Source organism: Pogoniulus pusillus, chromosome 16 (genome assembly GCF_015220805.1).
Source record: "Pogoniulus pusillus isolate bPogPus1 chromosome 16, bPogPus1.pri, whole genome shotgun sequence".
Lineage (NCBI taxonomy): Eukaryota > Metazoa > Chordata > Aves > Piciformes > Lybiidae > Pogoniulus > Pogoniulus pusillus.
In genome coordinates, this window is record NC_087279.1 from 979266 (window position 1) to 1005782 (window position 26517).

General features: G+C 59.4%; 1 protein-coding gene across 3 annotated transcripts in view; it reads right to left on the bottom strand.

The window, feature by feature from the left end:
- GRM7 (glutamate metabotropic receptor 7) overlaps positions 1-12678 on the bottom strand; it is a 188298-nt gene extending 175620 nt beyond the window's left edge. For 2 of the 3 annotated variants that reach the window (XM_064156141.1, XM_064156140.1), the window contains exon 1: positions 11966-12676. In XM_064156141.1, the coding sequence (XP_064012211.1) occupies positions 11966-12544 (579 nt within the window). In that variant the 5' untranslated portion in view covers positions 12545-12676. Of the gene's footprint in view, positions 1-11965 lie in introns of all 3 variants that reach the window. The other variant, XM_064156144.1, reaches the window with a different exon arrangement.
- Positions 12679-26517: the final 13839 nt, after the last annotated feature.

Genomic DNA, 26517 nt, shown 5'->3' on the forward strand with positions numbered 1-26517 from the left:
CTCCACCACCTCCCTGGGCAGCCCATTCCAGTGCCAATCACTCTCTCTGCCAACAGCTTCCTAACAACATCCAGGAGGTCTCAGTGCTGCAGGCCCCTCAGTACCCTTGGAGCCTCAGCTGGGCCCTCTACAGGAGTTCCCTGCCTCTCTGGAGCTGGGGAGCCCAGGCCTGTCCCTGGCATCCCATCAGCTGGCACCTCTGCATCTCACCATTTGCTGCACCAAAAAGCTCTTTTTGGTGGTGTTATTGCTGGAAATAGAACCCTGCTAAGAGCTCTTCAGGCCCAAATCCTCCATCCTCAGAGAAGAAAATGTCCTTCTGTCCCCTTCTTGCTGCATTGAGCACACCAACAGCTGGAGATGAGGACCCTGCAAAGCTGTGGATTCCTCCTGTGTCACCGAGAGCTGCCAAATGCATTTCCTAAGTGGTTGCATTCAGCTTGTTCTGTGTGCAGCAACACCATGGATGTAATTATCAGCCTGAGTTTAATGGCACTGAAACAAATCTCCATTCTGATGAATGCCTAATTACTGTTATTAAAATATTTATGAAATAATAAATTTATTAGAAAGGCCTCTGCCTGGGAGCCTGCAGAAAGCTTCTCCTCTGCACCACGGCTAAGACAGAGCCCTGCACCGAACCTGAGCATCTCCACCCGGGACGATGCAGGCTGGAGGCCTCCTGGGCCCTTTGTCCTCTTCATCAGAGACACCCAACAGAGGACTGGGATTGGATGACTTCCAAGGCACCAAACCTGAGCATCTCCACCTCAGATGAGGCAGGCTGGAGGCCTCCTGGGCCCTTTGTTCTCTCCATGAGAAATACCAAACAGGGAGAATGGGGACTTGATTTTGCTCAAAGCTCCATACCTTTTCCATCTGAGAGGATGCAGGCATGAAGGTTTCCTGAGCCCTATGTCCTCTCCATCAGAGATACCAAACACAGAGAATTGAGATTTGATGATTTTCTTCAAGGCACCAAACCTGAGCATCTCCACCTGAGATGATGCAGGCTGAAGGTCTCCTGAGTTCCTGAGCTCTTTGTCTTCTCCAGCAGAGACACCAAACAGAGATGTGGGATTTGATGATTTGCTTCAAAGAACCAAACCTGAGCATTTCCATCTGAGATGGTGCAGCTATGAAGGTCTCCTGAGATCCTGAGCCCTTTGTCCTCTTCATCGAAGACACCAAACAGAGAGAACTGGGATTTGATGATTCTCTCCATTTGGGTAATCAGAGGATTCTTCAGTCAGCAAAGACCCCTGAGAGCACCAAGACCATCTCTGCCTGCACACTCCAGCTCACCCTTTGTGCTGCATCCACCCCACACAGCCCTGCTGCCACAGAGGGCACCAGCAGCACACCCACCCCACACAGCCCTGCTGCCACAGAGGGCACCAGCAGCACACCCACCCCACGCAGCCCTGCTGCCACAGAGGGCACCAGCAGCACACCCACCCCACACAGCCCTGCTGCCACAGAGGGCACCAGCAGCACACCCACCCCACACAGCCCTGCTGCCACAGAGGGCACCAGCAGCACACCCACCCCACGCAGCCCTGCTGCCACAGAGGGCACCAGCAGCACACCCACCCCACGCAGCCCTGCTGCCACAGCTCCTGCCTTAGCAGAACTCAGGATGGGCATGAGGCACAGCCTCTGGAGAGTGAAGGATTGTTTGGGTTGGAAAAGCTCTCTGCATCTTTGAGTCCAAGCAGCAACCCAACCCCACCACGCCACCAAACCACATCCTCAGGTGCCACATCCACACATTTCTTGGACACCTCCAGGGCTGCTGTGGAAGCAAGCTTCTGGTGGAGGCTTTTCTTGGTGGTTGTTTAGCCTGGGCAGTCCAGGCTGGGATGAGGTGGAGTTGAAAACAGCCACCAGTGCCCATCCCCACCCGTGGGAGGTGAAGCTAACGACTCCAGCCTGGATCAGAGATGGAGTTTCACAGTCCCAGCTGAGTGCTGACAAACCTCTCCCACTGAAACATTCAAACCCTCTCCTTGCTGTCCCAGCTTGCAGCACTGAGGGCAGAGCAGAAGGCTTGCTGGATGAAGACACCTGCTGCAGCCTGGGTTGCACTAAAGCCTCAGCCTGCTGTGAAAGCAGAGGCAGAACAAAGCCAGGCAGATTTCCAGCAAGGAAGGATAAAAGCTGACTATTAAAAGGGGGGAAACAGTCGTGTGGAGGCTCGAGAATACCATAGGCTCCTAGGATGGTGGGGGTTGGAAGGGACTGCTGGAGATCATTGAGTCCAACCCCCCTGCCAGAGCAGGGCACCCAGGGCAGGCCACACAGGAACACATCCAGGTGGGGCTTGAAAGTCTTCAGGCAAGGAGGCTGCACAGCCTCTCTGGGCAGCCTGCTCCAGGCCTCCAGCACCCTCACACCAAACAACTTTCTCCTCCTGCTCAGATGGAATCTCCTGGGTGCCAGTTTGTGCCCACTGCTCCCTGTGCTGTCCCTGGGCACCACTTGAGAAAGGCCTGGCCCCCTCTTCTTGTCCCCCACCCTTCAGATACTCATAGACACCCAGAAGATGCCCTCTCAGCCTTCTCTTCTGCAGGCTCTCAGCCCTTGCTGCTCCCCGGGGAGGGCAGCGGCAGCCTCGCTGTGCCGTCCAGCAGCGCCGGGCGGAGCAGCCTGCGCCGAGGGCAGGCTCAGGGCTGAGCAGCGCACCTGGGGAGCAGCCGGAGCAGAGGCAGCACAGGGGCAGCTGCAGGCTCCGGCTGTGCCAGCGGCTGCCGTGCCCAGGCCAGCTGCAGCGCTGCAGGCAGCGCCGCGCAGGCACCACCGCGGGGCACCGCGCAGGCACCCACCGCGGGGCACCGCGCAGGCACCCACCGCGGGGCACCGCGCAGGCACCCACCGCGGGGCACCGCGCAGGCAGGGCCCCTGCCCGGGGGCTGCCCTGGCACTCGTCCGGGCTGCGCAGGCACCAGCCGTAGCCTCGGCTGCCTCCCCCAGCAGGGAGACCCTCTCGCGGTGCCCGGCTGCAGCTCCTCCAGCCCGGCCCTGGCGCTGCCTCTGAGCAGCCTCTGGGCAGAGGCAAAGGTGGCCAGAACGGGGCCAGCTGAGGGCACAGCCACCACGACCTGCTTAGCCATCCTCTGTGCCCATGTCAGGCTGTGGAGAGCCACCCCAGCTGCTGCGGGGGGAAGACAGAATCACAGAGTCAGGCAGGGCTGGAAGGGAGCACAAGGAGCAGCCAGTCCCAACCCCTGCCATGCCCAGGGACACCCTACCCTAGAGCAGGCTGCACACAGCCTCAGCCAGCCTGGCCTCAAACACCTCCAGCCATGGGGCCTCAACCACCTCCCTGGGCAACCCCTGCCAGCCTCTCACCACTCTCCTGCTCAACAACTTCCTCCTCACCTCCAGCCTCACTCTCCTCACCTCCAGCTTTGCTCCTCCAAGACCTGAGGCTCCTGCTGGTGGCAGGAGGGGAAGAGCTTTGTCCTGCAGGGCACTGCCCTTCCTCACTGGGCACCAGCCACAGCCTGACCAAGCTCTTCCCCCTGTGCTGCTGTCACAGGTGGGAGCCTGCAGACAGCCCTGGGCTGCCTGGCTAAGGTCTGAGCAGCCTCTGCATTCCTCACACATTGCTCCTCTATTAACCACACATCATTGATTCCTCTGACTCCTACCAGCATCATAATGCAAAACAGACAGAAAGCAAAAGCCAAACAAGCAGGTGACACAGCTGGCAGCACCGTGACAGCAGCAGCAGGCTGTGGAGGTGAGCTCCATCCTGCCCCCACCCACCATGGCCTGGCACCGGTGCCTGCGCTGCTGGTGTGAGCCAGAGCAGAGCCAGGGCAGGGCTGAGCTCGGTCTGCCCAGCTCAGGCTCTGCTCAGGAGGCCCTTGCTGAAGTCCAGGGCAGCTTGGCACAGCTGCTCTTCTTCCCTGGCTGTGTCCCAGCAGGACTCTGTCCCTTCTGCCTCCCATCCCCATCCCTCTGCTCCTGAGCCCCCTGCCAGAATCCAGCTCCTGAATCTGCTTCCCACCTGCTGCTGAGTGCAGGCTGGGCCTTGCACCCAGAGGTGCCCTCCTTGCCACCAGGGCTGGGGTTGGCTCTTGCTTTGTGTCTGTGTCTCTATCCCATGGCACTGCTCTGCTTTCCATCCCAGATGGCTGAGTTTCTTCCCCACCCCAGCAGCCTCTCTCCCTTCTTCCCTTTGGGAGTGCAGAGGGGCTCCTGGCACTCAGCTGCTGCCCAGCCCAGCCCTGCCCTTTGACAACAAACCACCTCCTACACAAACACAGCCATAGACATGAGGCAGAAACATCAGCACAAGGAACCCTCACAGCCTCCGAGTGCTCCTCAGCGCCCCTCTGTCCCCACGGGCCGGACAGTCCCTTCCACAGCAGCAGCAGCAGCTTGGTGATGTGACCTTTGTGGGGAGAGATTTGGTCTGTGCCACAGCAGGCAGCTGAGGGCAGCCCGAAGGGAAGCTCAGCTCTCCTCTCCTCTCCTCTCCTCTCCTCTCCTCTCCTCTCCTCTCCTCTCCTCTCCTCTCCTCTCCTCTCCTCTCCTCTCCTCTCCTCTCCTCTCCTCTCCTCTCCTCTCCTCTCCTCTCCTCTCCTCTCCTCTCCTCTCCTCTCCTCTCCTCTCCTCTCCTCTCCTCTCCTCTCCTCTCCTCTCCTCTCCTCCCCTATGAGGATGCAGGTAGCCTGAGCACCTGCCTCGATCTCAGCACAAGGAGAGAGGTCAGGTCCCCTCTCACCAGGAGGCACTTCAGGGGGCTGGGGCAGCCCTGCCATGTGCACTGGAGAGCAGCTGGGCATGAGGCATGTGCCTGCCTTCCCCCAGCACCGAGAGGCTCTCTGCTGTGCAACAAGGCTGGTGCTGCTCCAGCATGCTAATGGCTCTGCCCAGCACCCCCAGTGACGCAGCAAAAGCATCACTCACCACAGCCCTGCTACAGGAGAGGGCAGGAGATGCTGCTGCTGGCACAGCTGCTCTGCCTCTGGAGCACCACGGGAGGTGGAGATCCCCCAGTCATGGAATCACAGAGATGTTTGGCTTGGGAAGACCTCTAAGGTCACCAAGCCCAACCACCAGCCCAATACCATGGAGTCCAACCACCAGCCCAACACCACCATGGCTGTCAGGACAGGGAGGAAATTCTTGGGCATTTCAGTTTTCAAGCTGAGTGTTCCTTGGAATTGGCCAAGAAGGACCTGGAGAGTGCCCCTGAAAACCCCTTGGCCGGGGCTGGGTGCTAGGTTGGGCTGGCTGAGCTTGGAGGTCTCTGCCAACCTGGCTGATTCTATGACACCAGGAAGCATTCTGAGGGCAGGGTTGCCTCATTCCAAGTCAGAAAAGGCAAGGAGCTGGGAAGGACTTCACAGCCTCAGACCTGTCACTGCCAGCCAGCAGCAGCAGCCCAGGCACTGCCCAGAACAGGCTGCACACCACCAGCTGACTGAGTGGAGCTCAGCAGGAGGGGACTCAGCGTCAGGCCGTGGCTCTGCATCCAGAGCCAAGGCCCATGGAAAGCTTTGGGCCTGCCTCCTGGTGCTCCTGCAGGGAATGGGAAGAGCTGAGAGGGGAGAGGGTGGAGGCATCACCCTGCTCTGCTGCAGGGTGGAGAAGCTCAGCAGAGAAGCAGCACAGGATGGCTTAAAAGCCAAACACTCAAGAGGCACCTGTTGGAATCTGACCCTTTGGGGACCCTGCTCACACAGCCCCTCCAGACCAGGAATCATGGAATGGCTCTGCTTGGAAAAGACCTTCAGGGTCACAGAGTCCAGCTGCCATGTGGCTCTGCCCAGGCTGGGGCTAACCCACGGCCCCAGGCACCACCCCTCTGCCTCTCGGAAGCACCCCCAGGGGTGGGCATTCACCACCTCCCTGGGCAGCCTGGGGCTGGCTGTCACAATCCTCTCAGTTGAGAAGGTCCTTCAAATGTCCAGCCTAAGCCTGCCCCGGGCCAACTTGAGGCCATTCCCTCTTGTCCTGCCACTTGTTACTCGGGAGAAGAGACCACCCTGCACCTGGCTCCAACCTCCTTTCAGGCTGGAGCTTCTCTCTCTAGAGAGACAGAAAGTCTTTCCTGAGCCTCCTTTACACCAGGCTGAACAACCTCAGTTCCTTCAGCCCCCTGTTTCTGTTGCAAACCCAGCAGGAACAGACACTGGCAGCTACCAGGAGCCTCACTGAATCCTCTCAAGTCAGCAGGTGAGGCAGAGCCTCCATCTCCATCCACACCATCCCCAGCACCAGAAGCTGAGGCAGAGCCTCCATCTCCATCCACACCATCCCCAGCACCAGAAGCTGAGGCACAACCTCCATCTCCATCCACACCATCCCCAGCACCAGAAGCTGAGGCACAACCTCCATCTCCATCCACACCATCCCCAGCACCAGAAGCTGAGGCACAACCTCCATCTCCATCCACACCATCAGAGGCTGTCAAGAGCCTCACTGAATTCCCTCAAAGCAGAAGCTGAGGCAGAGCCTCCCTCTCCATCCACAGCATCATTAGCACCTGGAACCCTGTGGCTCAGCCAGGCACAGCCTGTTGATGCAGGTGGGATCCACGGGGATTTCTCTCCTCCCTGAGAGAGCCCAGGACAGGGAAGCAGCCAGCTCAGAGATGCACTTCTCAGCCGTGTCCCTTCCCCACTAATCCCATTTCAGCTGGGCCGTGCCCGGTGCCGAAGGCAGGGCTGCAACTTTCATCTCTCTCATTAGGTACAAAGGAAATCCAGCAGCAAGAAATGTAGCAGAAGGAACTGGAGCCAACTCCCCCCGAGGCATGGAAGGGACATTTCAATTTCCACTCCCAATCTCATTGTACTCCTCCAGCCCACGCTGCTGTCTGGGAGTTCACCCCAAGGGGCTGCAGGATGCGTCGCTGTGGGCACCAGAGCCGCCCTGATGAAAGCACCAAGGTGCGGGGACCAGGAGGAGGGACCCTTGATTGTCTGCTTCAAATGGCACCACGGAGCACAGACACCTGCTGCAGTGATTAGCTCCTTAGGACAGCCTGTAATGAGGAGTGTCTCAGCCTTCAGAGGAGGAGAAAAACAGGTACAAGGTATTGCCAGCAGGAAAAACAGCCCTGGTGCTGGAAGTCCTCCTGCAGGAGCAGCCAACATCGGGCAACCTTCTTCAGCCCAGCCACTGAATTCAGGGCAGCCTCAGCAAGCCTGCAGATGATGCCAAGCTGGGGGTGTGAAGGCTGGGGAGGGCATCCTGAGGGAGCTGGAGAGGCTGCAGAGGTGGACTCAGGAGGACATCTCGAGGGACAATACAGCGGAGTGCAAGGTCCTGCGGTTCCAGATGTCAGCCCAGGCTGGAGGGAGAGGAGGCTGAGAGCAGCCCTGCAGAGGAGCACTTGAGGCTGCTGGGCTTGAGGCAGCAGTGGGCACTGGCAGCCCAGAAGGCCAAGGGCAGCCTGGGCTGCATCCAAAGCAGCATGGGCAGAGATGGAGAGAGGGGATCCTGCCCTTTTGCTCTGCCCTGGGGAGACCTCTGTGCAGCTGTGAATCACAGAATCAGCCAGGTTGGAAGACAGCTCCAAGCTCAGCCAGCCCAACCTAGCACCCAGCCCTGCCAAAGCACCCAGACCATGGCACTAAGTGCCCCAGCCAGGCTTGGCTTCAACACCAGAGCTTGGCACTGAGTTGGCATCACAATCTCAGCATTGGAAGGGACCTTTGGAGATCAACACCTAAAGCAGGGCACCTACAGCAGCTTGCCCAGCAGCACAATGCCAAGCTCCACACAAGGACACTCCACAGCCTCTCTGGGCAGCCTGCTCCAGGCCTCCAGCAGCCTCACACAAACAGGTGGAACCTCCTGGGTGCCAGTCTGTGCTCATTGCCCCTTGTGCTGTCCCTGGGCCTGACCCCAGCCTCTTGCCTCTCACCTTTAGCCCCTTCCAACCCAAGCCAGTCTGGGATTCTATGAACAAAATGAATCCTTGCCCCCAAGCTGGCACTGGTTGGGACTCCAAATCCACCTCCCACCAGTTCAGCTTGCTCCAGGGCCTCATCCAGCCTGGCACTGAACACCTCCCTGGGCAACCTGTGCCAGTGTCTCACCACCCTCACTGCCAAGAACCCTTTCCTCACATCCAGTTTCAATCTCCCCTCTGCCACTTCAGACCCGTTCCTCCTTGTCCTGTCATGACAAGCCCTTGTCACTAGTCCCTCCCCAGCCCTCCTGTAGCCCACTTCAGACACTGACAGGCACTGAAAGCCTCCTGCTGCCCCTGGCCCCTCAGCTCTTGCACCTCTCACCAGCTGCATGTTTGGAAGAGAAATCCTCATGGATGTGACCCCAGGAGACCCAACTGCCCCCCTGCCACTGCCTGCCCCCATCTCCAACACATCCCCACAGCCTGTGGCCCTCGAGGGGAGACTACACCTGGGCCCCAGCAGCTTCTCCCCAGCAGCTCAGTCAGAGGCAGAGTGGGGGTCTGCAGCTTCCCCTGCACACCTCTGAGGCTAGGAGCTGTCCTCACAGCTGCGGGGAAAAGCTTTCCACCCCAGCTGCTCCCAACACCTTCCACCAAAGGTGCGAGTGGGGAAGGAGACGCAGAGGCAGGGATTTGTGCTCACATCAGACAGGGAGCCCTGGGCTGAGGGAGAGCCTTCACTTCAGGGCTGGGTTGTGTGGGGTTTTTTTTTGGCAAAGCAGAGCTGCTGCAGAACTTCAAGCAGCAATTACATGGATGAATTCAAAGCAGAGGACCTCGGTGCTGTTCTCTCCTCGGCTGATCCACCTGTTGGCACCAGCTGAAGATCGCTCCCAGCCCTCTCTCTGCTGCACTGGGAGCAGACAGCGAAGCTGCATGGAGAGAGAGAGTAACTTCACATGAGGAGAGAGACAGAACAGCCCAAATCTTGCCAACCAGCAGGGAAAGCCTCTGCAGCAGCAGCAGCTGGCTGAGGAAGCCCCAGTGAGCTACAGACATGCTTTCTCCCCACATCAGGGTCGAGCACCAATGCTTCTCCTCCAAGGGGCTGCCAGAGAACTGGGACACTCCTGAGGTCCCAGTTGCAGGGGTCTCCATAGATGGAAAAGTTTTCATCCAGGGGATTCACAGATGGCACTGGGTTGGAAGGGACCCTCAAAGGTCGTCTTGGCCACCCCTCTGCAGTCAGCAGGGACACCTCCAGCTACAGCAGGCTGCCCAGGGTCAGACCTTGAGTGTCTGCAGGGATGAGGTCTCTGCCACAGCTCTGTGCAACATGCTCCAGTCTCTCCCCACCCTCACTGTGCAGAACCTCCTCCTGCTGCCCAACCTAGCTCTGCCCTGCTCCAGTTCCAGACCATTGCCCTCTCATGCTATCACCACAGGCCCTTCTGAACAGCCCCTCCCCAGCCTGCCGGCAGGTTCCCTCTCTGAACAGACCCAACTCCCTCAGCCTGTCTTCACAAGAGAGGTGTTCCAGCCCTCTGAGCATCCTCATGACCCTCCTCTGGACTCTGCAGGTCCATGTCCCTCTTGTGTTGGGGGTCCCATAGCTGGACATCGCCATGCCCTGGAGCTGAGTCCTACCACCGTCTGGGAAAAGCCAATTTGGGCACAAAAACAAGCGTCCAAGAGACCTCCACCCACCCCTCACCACACTGCCACGGTCGGCAACACCTGCGGCCACCCAGCTGGGTGCAGCAGCTCTTAGGTGTGAGAAGGTATTTAGCTTAACAAGTGTTTTGTGTTGAGGTAATTGCCTGGCGTTTGACTCCCCCGTAACTTCCAGCTGCTCGCCCACCCCCACACAACGGCACCAACCTGCTTAACAGGTCCAAGTCTCCTCCTCTCTCTGAAAACAGCTCTTTTTCTTCCCTCTCTCTGGCTGGGACACGTTCTGAGCTGGGTTTGAGGGAGGAGAGGGCAATAGGGAGCAGCTTGATTGCCTGAGAAATCAGCTTAAGGGTGGCAGAACCGAGCTGTGAAGAGCACACTCGGTGAATTCCCTCCCAGTGTGTTCCTGCTTTCCGGCTGATTTGGTGGCAAAGCAATTTCGAGCAGATGCTTAGTCACAAGACATTAAAACGTTTCGATTTATGTAAATACCTCAACGGGCAAGAAACTGCCCCAAATGCCTTGTTCCCTGCCAGATCCCTTACGTAAGGTGCCCCCCGAGGTGGCACAGGTACCCCGTGGCACCCCACGGAGAGGCTCAGGGCTTCCTTGGGGCTAGATCCCAGCTCGGAGCGCCCAGGCTTTGCTCCTGAGCTAGCTCCGGAGTTAAGCAGCTGCCTGATTTCCATCCCTGACGGCTGGAAGCCAACAAGCAGCTCGGCAGCTGCCAGACCGAGACTTCAGCAGAACTTCAGCACCCCTCGCATCCCTCCGAGCTCCTCAGCTCCAGCTCATGCGGAGAACATGAGCTCATCTCTTTCGCAGCCCAGGCAGGGGGGGTTTGCAACGCAAGGAGTCTCCGACAGAGGTGAGCGGCAGGGCTGTGGCGATGGAGGCTCGCTCAGGCACAGGAGCGGGGCTGCTGCCCGGCCGCACCAGCCCCAGCCGCGGGCGAAAGCCGCTGCAGGCTCAGCACAGCGCCGAGCCCACGAGCAAGTCGAGGAGCGTTTTCATCTGCCAAGGGGGGAGGCGAGCAGGGAGAACAAAGCCGGCTGCTCGGCCTTCGTTTGGGAGCGATGGAGAGGACCGTGCCCAGCCGGGCAGTGCCCGGGGCAGCCGCGATGGGCGAACGAGCATCGTCGCCCTACGACGGCACCGACAGCCAGATGGGGAGGAGGAGGAACGAGTGGAGAGAGTGGATTCACCATGCAAACCCTCACAAGTTTCCAGCTGGGAAAAGCGGGGGAATCTCTCCACCCTCTGCACAAAAATAAAACTAACCCCCACCAACCACCTTCCGCATGCGAAGGCGGAGGAGAGGAAGCGAGAAACTCCGCTGCTCACCATGCATCTGGTGGCGGTTCTGCCGCTGCCGCTGCACCCGCGATCCAGCCCTGCTGGGGAGCACCGCGCCGGGCCCCGCCGGCTTCATCCAGCCCCCTCCGCTTTTCCCCCGGGGCCATCCCCACCGAGAAGCCCTGGTCCACCGCCGGAGAAACAAAGCCCAGCTCAGCCCCGAGGAGATGCTTTCTCCCGGACTTGGGGAGCTGGAGAAGGGGCAGAGGGATGCAGCCTGGGGTGGGGGACACACGATGGCAGCTGTCCCTGGAGATGCGGGGAGGAGGGGGAACGGATCGTGCGGGAGCTGCAGCGCATCTCCCCCGCACACACATGCTCGGTTCTTTAATCCTCCGGCTCTGCTCATCCATCCCTCGGCGCCCTGGCGGAGCCGCGGAGCTGCAGCCGGAGCCCGGCTCATGGCCCCCGGGGCCAGCCGCTCTCCTCATCCTCTCCTCCGCCTCCATCCAACCGAGGGCAAGCGGGCTGAGCGGGCTGGCTCCGCACCCCCGAGGGTGGGCAGAGGGCTCCAAAAAGCGGGTGGGCGAGTGGGTGGCTGGAGCTGACCGGTGGAGCCCAGTCTCCACCGAGTGCTAATGGGGAAAACCCACCCAGTGGACCCCCACCCAGCCTCATCCTGCCCCCGCATCCGCGGAGCCCGTCCCGACCGCCCTGGTGCTGCCTTTGCTCTCGCGTCTCTGCCGAGCCATATTTCTCCCTAAAGACGAACCCATCTTCATCATCGCCTGGGCTTCTTCGGCTTTTTCATTTAAGCCTTTTTTACCACCCCCCTCCCCCTCTCCCTTCACGGTTTTGCTTCTTGCAAATGGGGCGATAAATCCAGAAAGTGCCACGCACCGCGGAGCAGGGAGATGGGGGAGGACGCTGGAACCCAGCGGTTGCCTTGACGGGGACAAGATGCTCTGGGGAGGGGACACGATACTCTGGCCAGGGGGGGCAAATAAAGCATCTGAAGGGGCAACCGAGCGATGCCGGTGAAAGCAGCAATCCACAGCCCGACCCGGCGGCACGGCTCGGCACGGCTCGGCACGGCCCGGAGCGGCGCAGCCCTACCTGGAAGAGCCGGAGGATGTTGGCCACCATAATGGACACTGAACTTCCCGAAGCTCCGATCACTCCAACTACTTTTTCCGGCTTGACGAACACCGGTGGCTCCCCGTTGGTGCACCTCACGTCGGAGGTGTCCTTCTGGATCAGAGCCTGGACGAAGGTGAGGGACTGCTCCAGCGCGTAGGTGTCTCGGGAGCAGGTGTCCAAGATCCGAGCTCCCAGCGTTACGTTGGGCAGCAGGTCCGGGTCGCTGTTGATCTGGTCCAAGGCGTAGAGCATCGCCTCCAGCCTGTGGATGCCGTTCTCCTTCTTGATGTCCCCGCAGGGCACGCCCGGGGGGCCCTTGGCATGGACCGGGAAGAGGCCGCCCAGAGTGATGTCCCCTTCCAGGCGGATGGAATGCGGCGCGTACATCTCCTGCCCATGGACCACCTCGGAGAGCAGCAGCTCCAGCAGGCAGCAGGGCAACTTCAGCAGAGTCAGGAGCCGCAGGAGCTCACCCAGCCGGACCATGGTGCTGCCTCCTCCACCGCGGCTCCCCGGGCGATGCTGCCCCACGCTCCCGCCCGCGCTCCCCTTCATCTAGCCCCGGAGGGACCGGGCCGGGATGGGGTCGGGGAGGGACGGGGGGGGGGGGGGCTCGGCCGGTCCCTCCCGCCCTGGCCGCGGCTGCCTCCGCCGCGCTCCGCGGCAGCCCCGGCACTGGGGAGCCGCTTCGAGCCGCTACCGCTTTAAATGGTGGCCGGGGCCTCTCCGCCTCCCGCCCCCTCCGCCGCCCCGCCCGCCGCTGCCGCCGCCGCTGCGCAGGATGCGGCCGCACCGCCCGGGGCCGGGCCGGGGCAGGGGCTGGGGATGGGATGGAGATGATGGGGACTGGGATTGGAATGGTTACGGGATGGAGATGGGGATGATGGCGGCGAGAAGGGGCAGAGCTGGGGATGGGGGTGGAATGGGGATGGTGGGAATGGAGCCAAGGGACGACCCCGATCCTTCTACCAGGGGAATAACGGGAGGCTACAGGTGATGCGAGGACCGGCCGGACGTCGCTAGCACCGGGGAAGGGGAGAAGCGCGGCAGACCCCTCCGACCCCCCTGCACGGACGGCAGCGCAGCGGCTGCATGATGCTAGCGGGAGCTGGAGCTGAGAGCCGGGGGCGTGCGGCTGCCCGTGGCTCGGAAGCATCGGGGAAAAGGTTTTCCCTTGGGTGGGGGTTGCCCGCGCAGCCCCACTGTAGCATCCTTCCCGCTCCCGCTCCCCCGGCCGGTGCTCGGGCTGCGGGCGCCCCCCGCTCACGGCGCCGGGCAGAGCCGGGGCTGGCAGCCCGAGCAGCATCCAAGGAGCCTGTGGCATCCAGACAGAGCCAGCCAGCTTTTTGACATGGAAAAGAGATCCTCCTCCTCCCCGCTAAGGTAGGTACCAAAGGGAGCCAGCGAGGAGGAGGAGTTTGATGTAACCCCATATTCCCAAACCCGAAGTAATGCAGCCGATCTATTTTAAGGTCTCCCAGACCCATTTTTATTCAGCACACCGAGATCTGGAGGATGCAGGCACCTCCTGCTTTTGTTCCCTTCTTCCCAAAGCTCTTCTCTCCAAAGACAGCACCTGTTGCTGCTCCCTGCCCCTGGCACACCCAAGAGTGGCACAAAATGCACCTCTGATGCTGATTCCCACGTTTTTTTGGTGGCCACCTTCAAACCCTCCTTCATAAACACCAGATCAAGCATCTTCATTACTTGGCCCCTAACAGGCAGACTTACAGAAAGGTTTCAGTGGGAAAAGACCTTTAAGATCATCCAACTGTCAATCTAAGACCACCATGGCCACTAAACCATGTCCCCAAGTACCACATCTACACAGTTCTTGAACACCTCCAGGGATGATGACTACACCACCTCCCTGGAGTCATTCACAGAATGAGAGAATGGTTGAGGTTGGAAGGGATCTCAAAGCTCAGCCAGTTCCAACCCCCTGCCACAGGCAGGGACACCTCCCACTAGAACAGGTCACTCAGGCTGCTCAGAGCCCCACCTGAGTCCAGCTACAGCTCTTAGGTGCTGCTCACAGAGAGACATCGACAGCTGCTGCTGAGTTCCCCTCACAATATTGCAGGGATTCAATCGTTCCTGTTTTAAGAGTGAGAAACCCAACATGACTAACAGCTGATGGTTCTCCTCTCCTTTTGGCCTGGCCAGGCTTTTCCCTCCCCACCCTGAGCGTGATGATAGCAGTGGCAGACACAGGTGCGGGGCTTTGCTGTCAGGTTTTGCCTGCGGAGGGGCTGGCAGGGGTTAATGGCACATTGCCCAGTGATTAAAGCCCTTCACCACCTGGAAGCCTCTCTGCATGAGAAGCTGTGTCCTGACGCTGTTTTGCAGCTTTTTCCCTTCCTCTAGCTTGTTGGTCCTGTGGTTCACGTGGCAGGAATTCCCACATCCAAGGTTTCCAAGTGGAGCTGTTCAGAGACCACCGTGAGCAGAGGATGAAGGCTCCTCAGTGCAAGAGGACGTCTGGGGAGCAGCAGAAGCACAGAGATGCTGCAGGCTGGAGGATGCTGCAGCAGGGCCAGGCTGTAAAGAGCACAAACAATAGCAAAAGCAGCTGGAGAGCTCCACTAGAAATGATCATTTGGGGACTTGAGATCAAAAGGGACTTTTTCCATGGACTGACAACATCATCAGAGATTATTGCACTGAAAATTGGGCATCATGATCCACTTTGTGCCATCACCCAGGCCTTCTGCTGTCTCTGCCCAGCACATACTCCTCTTCCAAGTTCTGCCAGCCAGGCTCCAGCTTACCTAGTGCCCATTGGCCATGCCCTGATGCATGCACACACCTTAACCCTTTATGGCACCTCATGTCGAGCAGGTTGAGGGAGGTTCTCTTCTCCCTCTACTCTGTCCTCGGTTGGGCAGAGCTGGAGGACTGGATCCAAGTTCAAGAGTGGCAGGAAACTGCCGGAGAGGGTCCAGGGGAGGCTGCAGAGCATGGAGCAGCTCTGGGAGCAGCAAAGGCTGAGAGCCTGCAGGAGAGCAGCCCCAGAGGGCAGCTGAGCAATGCTCAGCAAGAGACAGAGGAGCTGTGGGGGGCAAGAGGCTGGGGCCAGGCTCTGCTCAGTGCTGCCCAGGGACAGCACAAGGGGCACTGGGCACAGACTGGAGCCCAGGAAGTTGCAACTGAGCAGCAGGAGAAAGTTGTTTATTGTGAAGGTGCTGGAGGCCTGGAGCAGGCTGCCCAGAGAGGCTGTGGAGTGTCCTGGTGTGGAGAGCTGCCAAGGCCAGCTGGGCACTGTGCTGCTGGGCAAGCTACTGGAGGTGCCCTGCTTGGGCTGGGCTGGACTGTCTAACCTCCAGAGCTCCCTTCCCACCCTACCATGCTGGGGTCTGGGGTTCCCAGACTGATCTGATTCTGTGTGAATCACTTCCCTCTCACCTCAGCTCCGTCTCCCCTTGACACCTGAAAGTAAGAAATTGAAGTGTGAGCTCTTCAGCATTTATTTACCTCCTGCCCACTTCAAGCTCCCCGTGGAGAGTCTCAGCTGTATTTATTACCACTAAAAACCCTGCCTGGAGTGGCTGAGGAGGAGAGTTTGCAAGCACGACTTGAGTTTGCCTTAAGAGCTGAAGCTACAGGAAGGATGCAAATAGAAACCTCACCCCCCCCCCCCCCCCCCCCCCCCTTATAAACCTCAGTGGTTTGCAGGAGCTTGCCTCATGATCTTGGAAGGTTCCTCTTGTTGGGTTTGGGCAAATCTCTTGTGACATTCAACATGTTTATCCTCTCAAGGTTCCAGGAGATCCATCTGCTGTCTCCCTCATCCTCCTTTCCCCCACAGCCTTTAAAAGCAGACTACACAGAACCACAGGAGCTTTTGGATTGGAAGACACCTCCAAGCTCAGCCATTCCAAACAGCAGCCCAACCCCACCGTGGCCACCAAACCATGGCCCCAAGTGCCATGGCCACAGCTTTCTGGAACACCCCCAGGGATGGGCACTCCACCACCTCCCTGGGCAGTCTGTGCCAGTGCCTCACCACTCTTGCAGCAAAAAAAAATGTTCCTCATCTGCAACCTAACCCTTGCCTGGCACAATTTCAGGACATTTCCTCTCCTTCTATCACCTGCTACTAGGGAGAAGAGCCCAACCCCACCTCACTGTAGCCTCCTTCCACATGTTCCACGTATCTCTTCCCCTTTGCTCTCCTCAGACCCCACCTGCAATCCTGGGGGCAGTTCTGCAGCCCCCAGCACAAGCAGCACATGGAAGTGTTGGAGCCAGTGCAGAGGAGGCCACCAAGATGCTGAGAGGGCTGCAGCAGCTCTGCTCTGAGCACAGGCTGAGAGTTGGGGCTCTGCAGCCTGGAGAGGAGAAGGCTTGGAGGAGAGCTTGGAGTGGCCTTGCAGGGTCTGAAGAGGGCTGCAGGAGGGCTGGGGAGGGACTAGTGACAAGGTCTGGTGATGGCAGGAGGAGGAGGAATGGGTTTGAAGTGGCAGAAGGGAGATTGAAAGTGGATGTGAGGAAGAAGTTCTTGGCAGTGAGGGTGGTGAGACCTTGGCACAGGTTGAGGGTGGTGAGACCCTGGCACAGGTTGCCCAGGGAGGTTGATCACATTGGGTGCTTCTGTGCTCCACAATCTCCCTGGAGGTGTTCAGGACCAGGCTGGATGAGTCCCTGAGTGACCTGTTCTAGTGGGAGGTGTCCCCTCTCACTAAGAACTTGGCTTTAGTCATGCAATCACAGAATCAGTCAGGGCTGGAAGGGACCACAAGGATCAGCCAGTCCCAACGCCCCTGCCATGCCCAGGGACACCCTACCCTAGAGCAGGCTGCCCACAGCCTCAGCCAGCCTGGCCTCAAACACCTCCAGCCATGGGGCCTCAACCACCTCCCTGGGCAACCCCTGCCAGGCTCTCACCACTCTCCTGCTCAACAACTTCCTCCTCACCTCCAGCCTCACTCTCCCCACCTCCACCTTTGCTCCATTCCCCCCACTCCTGCCACTCCCTCACAGCCTCAAAAGTCCCTCCCCAGCTTTCTTGTAGCCCCCTTCAGATGCTGGCAGGCCACAAGAAGGTCACCTGGGAGCCTCCTCTGCTCCAGCCTGCACAGCCCCAACTGCCTCAGCCTCTCCTCACAGCAGAGCAGCTCCAGCCCTCTGCTCATCCTCCTGGCCCTGCTCTGGACACCTTCCAGCACCTCCACAGCCCTCCTGTCCCAGGGGCTGCAGAACTGGGCACAGAACTCCCCAGGGGGTCTCAGCAGTGCAGAGCAGAGGGGGAGGATCACTTCCCTTGCTCTGCTGCCCACACTTCTGCTGCAGCCCAGGCTCTGGTTGCTCCCTGGGCCCCAAGAGCACACTGCTGGCTCCTCTCGAGCTTCTTGTCCACCATCACATTTGGTGGCTTTGGTGGCCTCTCCTGGTGATGAGCTTCACCCTTGAACTGGACATGCTATGATTCTATGATCCCACCCTGTTTGTCAGCTTCCAGTCTCCTGCTTTTGAAGCTGGACTCTTAAAATAGTTGGTAATCTCCCTTTGATGGTGCCTGATCTCCATCCACCATGTGCAGCCAGCTACCTACAGGCAATCTGGTCCTCTCAGACAAGAGCCTAAATATAATAGCCTGGGCATCTGTCACTGCCATGTTTTCCTTCAAGCAGCATTCCAGCTCATTTTGGGTTGCTGACTAGCTGCAGGTGAGACAGTGCTGGCTGAACTCCACCTGCACCCCACCACAGCCCCTAAGCCCACTGAACCCAACCCTCAGCTCCTGGCCCACCAGAGGGGCTGCACCCAGTGGATTCCACGAGGAGTAACCACGCAAGTCCTGGATCGTGGCCACTCAGAACTGAGCTCACCCACTCGTGAAGCCAGCAGTGGGAATTCTGAGTTGCAGCATCCTAGATGGTGTTAGAGCGAGGGCAGGCCTGGTGTGGCTCTGAGCATCCTGCTCCAGCTGCTCCACTGATCACTGCTCCACTGATCCCCCTGCTTGGTGCGGGTGGGACAGACAAGATCAGCTTCAAAAGGTCCCTTCCGACCCAGCCCTGCCTGTGATTCTATCACAAAAGCTGTAGCCCTCATGAGATGCCAAGGGCCAGGGCTGGGCTGCTAGCAGCAGCCCCATGGCTCTGCCAAGCTGCCCTGAGCTTCAGCAAAGCCTGAGCTGGTCAAGTGGCAGTCCTGAGCAGACCCAGCTCTGCCCTGGCTCACAGCCAGGACACTAAATCTCCATTTCTACAACACAAAGAAGAGCAGGAGATTGCTCTGTTTATATTTGACTTCAAACCATTGGGTTACAGAACATACAAGTACAGACAAAAGCCACTTTAGGAACGATCAACTCTACCTGTTTAGCAGAAGGGCCCCCAGCAGAGCTCTGCAGCTGCCAGCCAGAAGCGTTTCTCCTGCCCTGATGCCCGCACACCTCCAGCCCCTGCCACTCGCGGTTCTTTTCCATCTCCAGCCCCGTCCTGAGCCCTGCCTGCCGTGCCCAGGCTGCTCCTGCTGCTCTAGGAAAGGGAAGGAGGCTGCGGGAGGAGCAGCAGAGCCTTGGCTGCCGGTCGCGGCCAATCTGCCGTGCGGCGCTGAGGCCAAGTCCCGGGCGCGGCGCTCGGCTCCCCGCGCGTCAGACAGCGCACCGCGGCGCCGCCAGCTGCCCCCGACGGGACGGACCCCGCTGCTGACGTGGAGCAGGGGCCCCGTGGGGCAGCCTCCTGGCACCCGGAGGAGAGGGGCAGCTGCTCCGCGGCCCAGCAGAGCTGGCAGAGCGCAGGGCTGGCAGAGCGCAGGGCTGGGGCCGCCACCCGCGGCTGGGCAGCGGGGGCGTGACGGGGCCGCGGGCACGGGTGGCTGCCCAGCGCCTGCCTCCGCGGCTCGGGGCACAGCGGCGCCGGCTGCCGAGCAGGGCAGCCTTCGGGAGCGGTCCGCGCCGTGAGAGCAGGGCGGCAGGGCAGGAGCAGCTCCGACGGCGGCAGCCGCTGCGCTGCAGTCGCACCCTGCCGGCTCCCCCCCGCGTCCCGGCGGCTCACACACCTGCGAGGGCAGTTTCTGACCAGGCTACTAAAAACGAACAACAAACCCGCGCGGGAAGGCTTTCCAAGGGCAAACCCACGGCCCCCGGGGGGCATTTTCGTCGGTCTGGGCGGTCTGTGTTCAACAGCAGCACAACCTCCAGGATGGGGAAGGGGAAAGGTTGTCAGTGAGTGCTGGGTGCTTGGAAAGTGTTAGGTTGTGCTGCTGGTGTGAGCCAGAGCTGAGCTGGCTCTGGGCCGGGCTGGCACTGCCCAGCTCAGGCTCTGCTCAGGAGGCCCTTGCTGAAGTCCAGGGCAGCTTGGCACAGCCAGGGGCTGCTGCCAGCAGGCAGAAGCTGATGGGCAGAGCTCCTGCCAAGGGCTGCCATGCACAAAGCCTCTGCCCCACACTTGCTGCTGGCCATTCAAGGCTCTGCCACACACTTGCTTCTGACCACAGCAAGGGCACTGCCACAGCTTGTGCCACCCTTTGAGGGGCAGCAAGGCAGAGCTGGCACCTGTGGGGAGCAGCAGCCACAGCTTCAGATGCTGTGGTTGGTGGTGCTGGGCTTGTGAGCAGAAGTAGGTGAACTACTTTCAGATGAAGCAGCCATGAGGACGGCCAGGTGGGCTGACAGTCTCAGGGCTGATCCACTTCCACTGAGGTCGATAGGAACTCATTAATTTGGGAGACTGAAGCATTAATTTGAAAGCCTTTGGCAGAGCAGTGGGAGCAGAGCTGCAGAGTGAAACAATGCAGGGTCGGGGACAGCCTCGCAGCCGCAAAGCACAGATGCTGCAGCTGGGTACAAGCAGAACCAGGTTAAAGCCCTTCAAGAGGAGCTGAACTGGGCCAGCAGCCACGTGAAAGGGCTCTCTGTGCCTATCAATATTTTCACACCTGAGAGAAAATGGATTTTATCCCCACTCAGTTCCAATCGATGCCTTCTGCTGTTACTGGAGGAGCTGAAGAGTCGACTGGCTGCAAACCATGGTGCCCCAGGACGAGGCATAGGCACTGGCTTAGGACCTTCACAGAGTCACAGGATGGTGGGAGTTGGGAGGGGCCTCTGGAGACCAACCAGCTTGAGCCCTTGCTGAGGCAGGGGCACCCACAGCAGCTTGCCCAAGGTCACAATGGCGAGTGCCCTGGGGGCCAAGAAGGCCAGTGGGGTCCTGGAGGACATTAAGCAGAGTGTGTCCAGCAGGTCAAGGGAGGTTCTCCTGCCCCTCTGCTCTGCCCTGCTGAGACCTCATCTTGAGCACTGCCTTTAGTTTTGGGCTCCCCAGTTTAAGAGGGACAGGGATCTGCTGGAGAGGGTCCAGTGGAGGGCTGTGAGGATGATGAGGAGACTGGAGCACTGCCTGGTGAGCAGAGGCTGAGGGACCTGGGGCTGCTGAGTCTGGAGAAGAGAAGACTGAGAGGGGATTGAATCAATGTCTGTAACTATCTGAGGGCTGGGGGTCAGGAGGGGGGACAGGCTCTGCTCACTGCTGCCTGGGACAGGACAAGCAGCAGTGGATGGAAGCTGCAGCACAGCAGGTTCCAGCTCAGCACAAGGGCAACTTCTTGCCTGGAAGGGTCCCAAAGCCCTGGCACAGGCTGCCCACAGAGGCTGTGGAGTCTCCTTCTGTGGAGCCTTTGCAGGCCTGTCTGGATGTGTTCCTGTGTGCCCTGAGCTGGATTGTGTGGTGCTGCTCTGGCAGGGGATTGGACTGGATGAGCTCTTTGGGTGCCTTCCAGCCCCTGACATCTGTGAGCTTGTGAATTGGCCCCAAACTGGGTGCCAAAAAGGCAATGTTGGGATTTGGGATGGAGCTCATCCCCTGAGCCACCCAACCAAAGTTAATTAATTGCATCAGATTGGAGTGGACCTTCAGAGGTCCTCTTGGCCAGCCCCCCTGCAGTCAGCAGGAACACCTGCAGCTGGAGCAGGCTGCACATGGTCACATCAGATCTGAACCTGAATGTCTCCAGGGACAGGGTCTCAACCAGCACTGTGGGCAGCCTGTGCCAGTCTCTCCCCACCCTCACTGTGCAGAGCTTCCTCCTGCTGCCCAGTTCCAAACCCTTGCCCTCGGCCTGTCCCCACAGGCCCTCCTGAGCAGTCCCTGCCCAGCTGCCTGCAGCTCCCCTGCACCTGGTGGAAGGCAGCTCGAAGGTTTCCCTGGAGCCTTCTCTTCTCCAGGCTGAGCAGCCCCAACTCTCCCAGCCTGTCCTCACAGGGGAGGTTCTCCTTCCTTCTGATCATCTTCATGGCTCCCTCTGGCCCCACACCAACAGGTCCATGCCCCTCTTGTGCTGACTCACTGCCTCATTTCCTGGCTTCTAGACCTTGCTCCAGTGAAGAGTAGAGGCTGGAAATGGAGACAGGTGGAAGATGCCTTCCAGAGAGAGTGACTGGCACTGGAATGGGCTGCCCAGGGAGGTGGTGGAGTGGCTGTGCCTGGAGGTGTTGAAGCCAAGCCTGGCTGGGGCACTTAGTGCCATGGTCTGGTTGGTTGGCCAGGGCTGGGTGCTAGGCTGGGCTGGGTGAGCTTGGAGCTCTCTTCCAACCTGGCTGATTCTATGTATTGCTCATTAACCACAGGCCTGATCTGCAGGAGAGTCCTTCTGGAGCACAGCTCCCTGCTAGCTCCATCACTGTCACCTCCTCAGCGCTGGCAGGACCCTGCTCTGCAGCACAGCAGCGCAGCCAAAGTGCCAACCCTTGTATCAATTCCTTATTTATGACCCTGATTAAATATGGAAGCAACAGTGTAAAACACCTGGTTCCATCCCCTGCCTCTCCCCAGCTCTGCCACAGATGACAAATCCCTGCCTGCCCTCAGCCCTGCTTCTGAAAGCAAACAGCTTCAGCAGCATCGCTGCCGGGTGATGAGCACAGCTCGGAGCCGGACCTGAAGCGGAGACTGGATCCAGCCCTGTCCTCTGTGCAGCCTCCTTCCGCCCTGCCACGCTGGGCTCGCTGCTCGCCTGCCCTGCCTGCCCCGGGGGGCAGCGGGAGGAGGTGTTTGGTGCTCACTCCCTCCGAGGGAAGATGGCAGGAAATAAACCCAGAGGAACACAGAAGAGCAATCCCAGTACCACAGCATCACAGCATCACAGCATCACAGTCTCACAGTATCACAGTCTCACAGTATCATCAGGGTTGGAAGAGACCTCACAGATCATCAAGTCCAACCCTTTGCCACAGAGCTCAAGGCCAGACCATGGCACCAAGTGCCACGTCCAGTCCTGCCTTGAACAGCTCCAGGGACGGCGACTCCACCACCTCCCCGGGCAGCCCATTCCAGTGCCCAATGACTCTCTCAGGGAAGAACTTTCTCCTCACCTCCAGCCTAAATCTCCCCTGGCACAGCCTGAGGCTGTGTCCTCTCGTTCTGGTGCTGGCCACCTGAGAGAAGAGAGCAACCTCCTCCTGGCCACAACCTCCCCTCAGGTAGTTGTAGACAGCAATAAGGTCTGCCCTGAGCCTCCTCTTCTCCAGGCTAACCAATCCCAGCTCCCTCAGCCTCTCCTCGTAGGGCTGTGCTCAAGGCCTCTCCCCAGCCTCGTTGCCCTTCTCTGGACATGCTCAAGCATTCACCTGGCAGAAGGGGGAGGGGAGGAGGGGAAAAAAAGTAGAGATGAGATTTTGTAAGAGCTTCCAGACCAAGAGCAGGTGATAGAGGAGAGGGAGTGGCCTGAGATTGTGCCAGGGCAGGGTAACAATTCTGTCCTGTCAGAGGGGTCAGGGACTGGCACAGGCTGCCTGGAGAGGAGGTGGAGTGCCCATGCCTGGAGGTGTTCCTGAACCCTGGGGCCATGGTTTGGTGGCCATGGTGGGGTTGGGTTGCTGCTTGGGCTGGGTGATCTTAGAGAGCTTTTCCAGCCCAAATTCTCTGCTTGTATGAGTGGTACAAAGCCTGGTGGAGCTGATGGCACTGAGCCACTCCAAACCCAGGGGATCAGGGCATGCAGGGGCTTCTGAAACTGCCCCCCAGGTTGTCCTCTCTGCTCACCACCAGCTGCAAGCACTGCGCTTCTCTGAGGAGCTGGCACCTGCCATGGGTGGGCAAATGGCACTTTGGGAGCAGCTCACAGAATCATAGGATGAGAGACTGGTTTGGGTGGGAAGGGACCCCCAAAGCTCAGCCACCCCAACCCCTGCCCCCAGCAGGGACAGCCCCAGCCAGAGCAGCTGCTCACAGCCCCAGGCACCCTGACCTGCAGTGCTGCCAGCCAAGGGGCAGCTCCCACCTCTCTGGGCAGCCTGGCACAGGCTCTGCCCACCCTCACTGCCAAACATTTCTCCCTTCTCTCCACTCTCAAGCTCCCTCTTGCAGCCCAAACCCTTTCCCCCCTTGCCCTGTCACCACAGGCCCTGCTCACAGCTCTGTCCCCACCTTTCTGCCTGTCCCCTTGGAGCACTGCAAGGTCACCAGAAGGGCTCCTTGGAGCCTTCTCTCCTCCAGGCTGCTCACCCCCAACTCCCCCAGCCTGGGGTCACAGCAGAGCCCTTCCAGCCCTGCCAGCACTCCTGTGGCCTCCTCTGGCCCTGCTCCAACAGGTCCCTGCCAGAGCAGGACCACACAATCCAGCTCAGGGCACACAGGAGCACATCCAGGCAGGCCTGGGAAGGCTCCAGAGCAGGAGACTCCACAGCCTCTCTGGGCAGCCTGTGCCAGGCTCTGGGACCCTTCCAGGTAAGAAGTTGCCCTTGTGCTGAGCTGGAACCTCCTGTGCTGCAGCTTCCATCCATTGCTGCTTGTGCTGTGCCAGGGAGCAGTGAGCAGAGCCTGTCCCCCCTCCTGACCCCCAGCCCCCAGCGAGTTACAGACATTAATTCAATCCCCTCTCAGTCTTCTCCAGGCTCAGCAGCCCCAGGGCCCTCAGCCTCCCCTCACCAGGCAGTGCTCCAGTCCCCTAATGAGTGCTGAGGGCTCCCAGAGCTGCTCTCCTGAGTTACACATGCAGAGTCCCCCTCCCTCCAGCTGGCTTTCATTTCCACCTCTCACAGCCAGCATCTTGCATGTTTTAAGGAGCAAACTGAAATATTAAAGTAGGAAAATGACCTCCTTGAGGTGTTTGATATTCATGGAAGGGCTGAAAGAGCAGGCAGACATCAGCAGTGCTGCTGCTGGCTCCTCTAACGTGCTCCCAGAGAGGGTGAGGAAGGGACCTGCAAGATCATCCAGCTCAGGTTGCTCAAGGGCTCATCCAGGTTGGCCTGGAACACCTCCCTGGGCAACCTGTGCCAGTGTCTCACTACCCTCAACCTGTGCCAGGGTCTCACCATCCTCATTCTGTGCCAGTGTCTCACCACCTCACTGCCAACAATTTCCTCCTCTCCACTCTCAGTCTCCCCTCTCCCAGCTCAAAGCCATTGTCCCTCAGCCTGCCACTCCCAGCCCTTGTCACAAGTCCCTCCCCAGCTTCTCCTGCAGCCCCTTCAGGTCCTGGCAGGCTGCTTTGAGCTCTCCCTGGAGCCTTCTCTTCACAATCCCAGCTGATGGAGAACACAGCTGCTCAGATTCATGAGTTACTTTCCTTAAGGTCAGACAGTTGGTGGTGGAAGTTGGTGGATTGGGAAGTTAGATGAGGGTGGTGCTGCTGGTGCTGATCCCAGCCCTTCCAGTAACCAACTGTGAAACAGCCTCCTCCTATCACCGTGACTAAGGAGCTGCTCTGATACACAGAGGCTCCTTCTGCAGAGCTCAGCAACAAACAAAGAGCTGCTTCAAGCCACCCACACCTCCCAAGCAGCAGGAAGAGAAGCCCCTCTGTGGGGCTGGTGGTAGCCACTGGGTGCCCCCCATTCAGCCAGCTGTATGGTGCCTCCGTGTCTGGGAGCTGCTGCCTCCCTGCCAGCAGGACTGGCAGGACAGTTCTGGGCTCCTCAATCCAAGAGAGATGTTGAGGTGCTGGAAGGTGTTTGGAGAAGGGCAGCAAGGCTGGGGAGGGGCCTGGAGCACAGCCCTATGAGGAGAGGCTGAGGGAGCTGGGGGGGTGCAGCCTGCAGCAGAGGAGGCTCAGGGCAGAGCTCATTGCTGCCTGCAGCTGCCTGCAGGGAGGCTGTAGCCAGGTGGGGTTGGGCTCTGCTGCCAGGCAGCCAGCACCAGAACAAGAGGACACAGCCTGAAGCTGTGCCAGGGCAGGTCTAGGCTGGATGTTGTTAGGAAGTTGTTGTCAGAGAGAGTGATTGGCACTGGAATGGGCTGCCCAGGGAGGTGGTGGAGTGGCTGTGGCTGGAGGTGTTGCAGCCAAGCCTGGCTGGGGCACTTAGTGCCATGGTCTGGTTGGTTGGGCAGGGCTGGGTGCTGGGTTGGGCTGGAGGAGCTTGGAGCTCTCTGCCAGCCTTATTGATTCCATGATCCTATGAATTATCTCCTGCCTCTAGCTGAGATGCAAAACATCTCATCTGCACCACACCAGAGCACTTGGAGGCCTCCAAGAAAACCAGCCCTAATAGTCAGAATTTAGCAACACCTTCTGATGGAGACCTGCTGAGGAAAATCAACTCCTTCTGCAGCCTGGGTTCTGGAGAGGGACCAGGTTCTTCCAGCTACAGCTGATCTGCCTGAGCTGGACAACCCCAAACAGTCCAGCCTGGCTGATTCCATGACTCTGATTTCTGATCCCTATCCACAAGTGTCCAACAGGAGACACCTCCCCAGCCTGTGGCAAGAGGAAGAAATCTCCTATGATTGGGACCATTTCTTTGCTGCAAGAGTGCAGCAAAGAACTGCAACCCAGGTCAAGGGTTGGGTGCCCAGGGAGATGGTGGAGTGCCCATCCCTAGAGATGTTGTGGCCATGGCACCTGGGGCCATGGTGGGGTTGGTTTGCTGGCTGGACCTGGTGCTCTTAAAGGTCTTCTCCAGGCCAAAGCATTCCATGGTTCCTCTGGAGCTGGTGCTGGCTGCTGGCATTTGTGCCCTGCTGCTGAGAGGTGTCTTTTCCCCAGCCCTCTCTGAGCTGCCAAATAACAGCTCCTCTAATGAGGGACATAAATCTGCTGAGGGATGGATGTGCAGCTTGGTTAAAGAACCACCCCCCAGACTGCAGAGCAGGATGAGATCCAGCATGCTGGCCATGGGCTGGGGCTCCTCTTTGCACCTGATCATACAGCCACAGACTGAGGATCATGGAATGGTTTGAGTTGGGAGGGACCTCCAAAGCTCATCCACTCCCAATCCCTGCACTCAGCAGGGACATCTCCACTGGAGCAGGTTGCTCACAGCCCTGTCCAGCCTCACCTTGACTATCTGCAGGTGTGGAGCCTCAGACACCTCCCTGAGCAACCTGCTGCAGTGCTGCAGCAGCCTCCTGCTTGTTCCTCACATCCACTCTCAGTCTGCTCTGCTTTTGTTCCAAACCACTGCCCAGGTCCTGTCCCTGCAGGCCTGTGGGAACAGTCCCTCTGCAGCCTGCTTGCAGCCCCTTCAGCTGCTGGGCTGCTCTGAGGTCTCCCTGGATCTCTCTCCTGCAGGCTGGACAACCCCTCCATGGGACTCACTCTTCAGCCAGCACTCTGCCAGCACCTGGGAGCTGCTATCC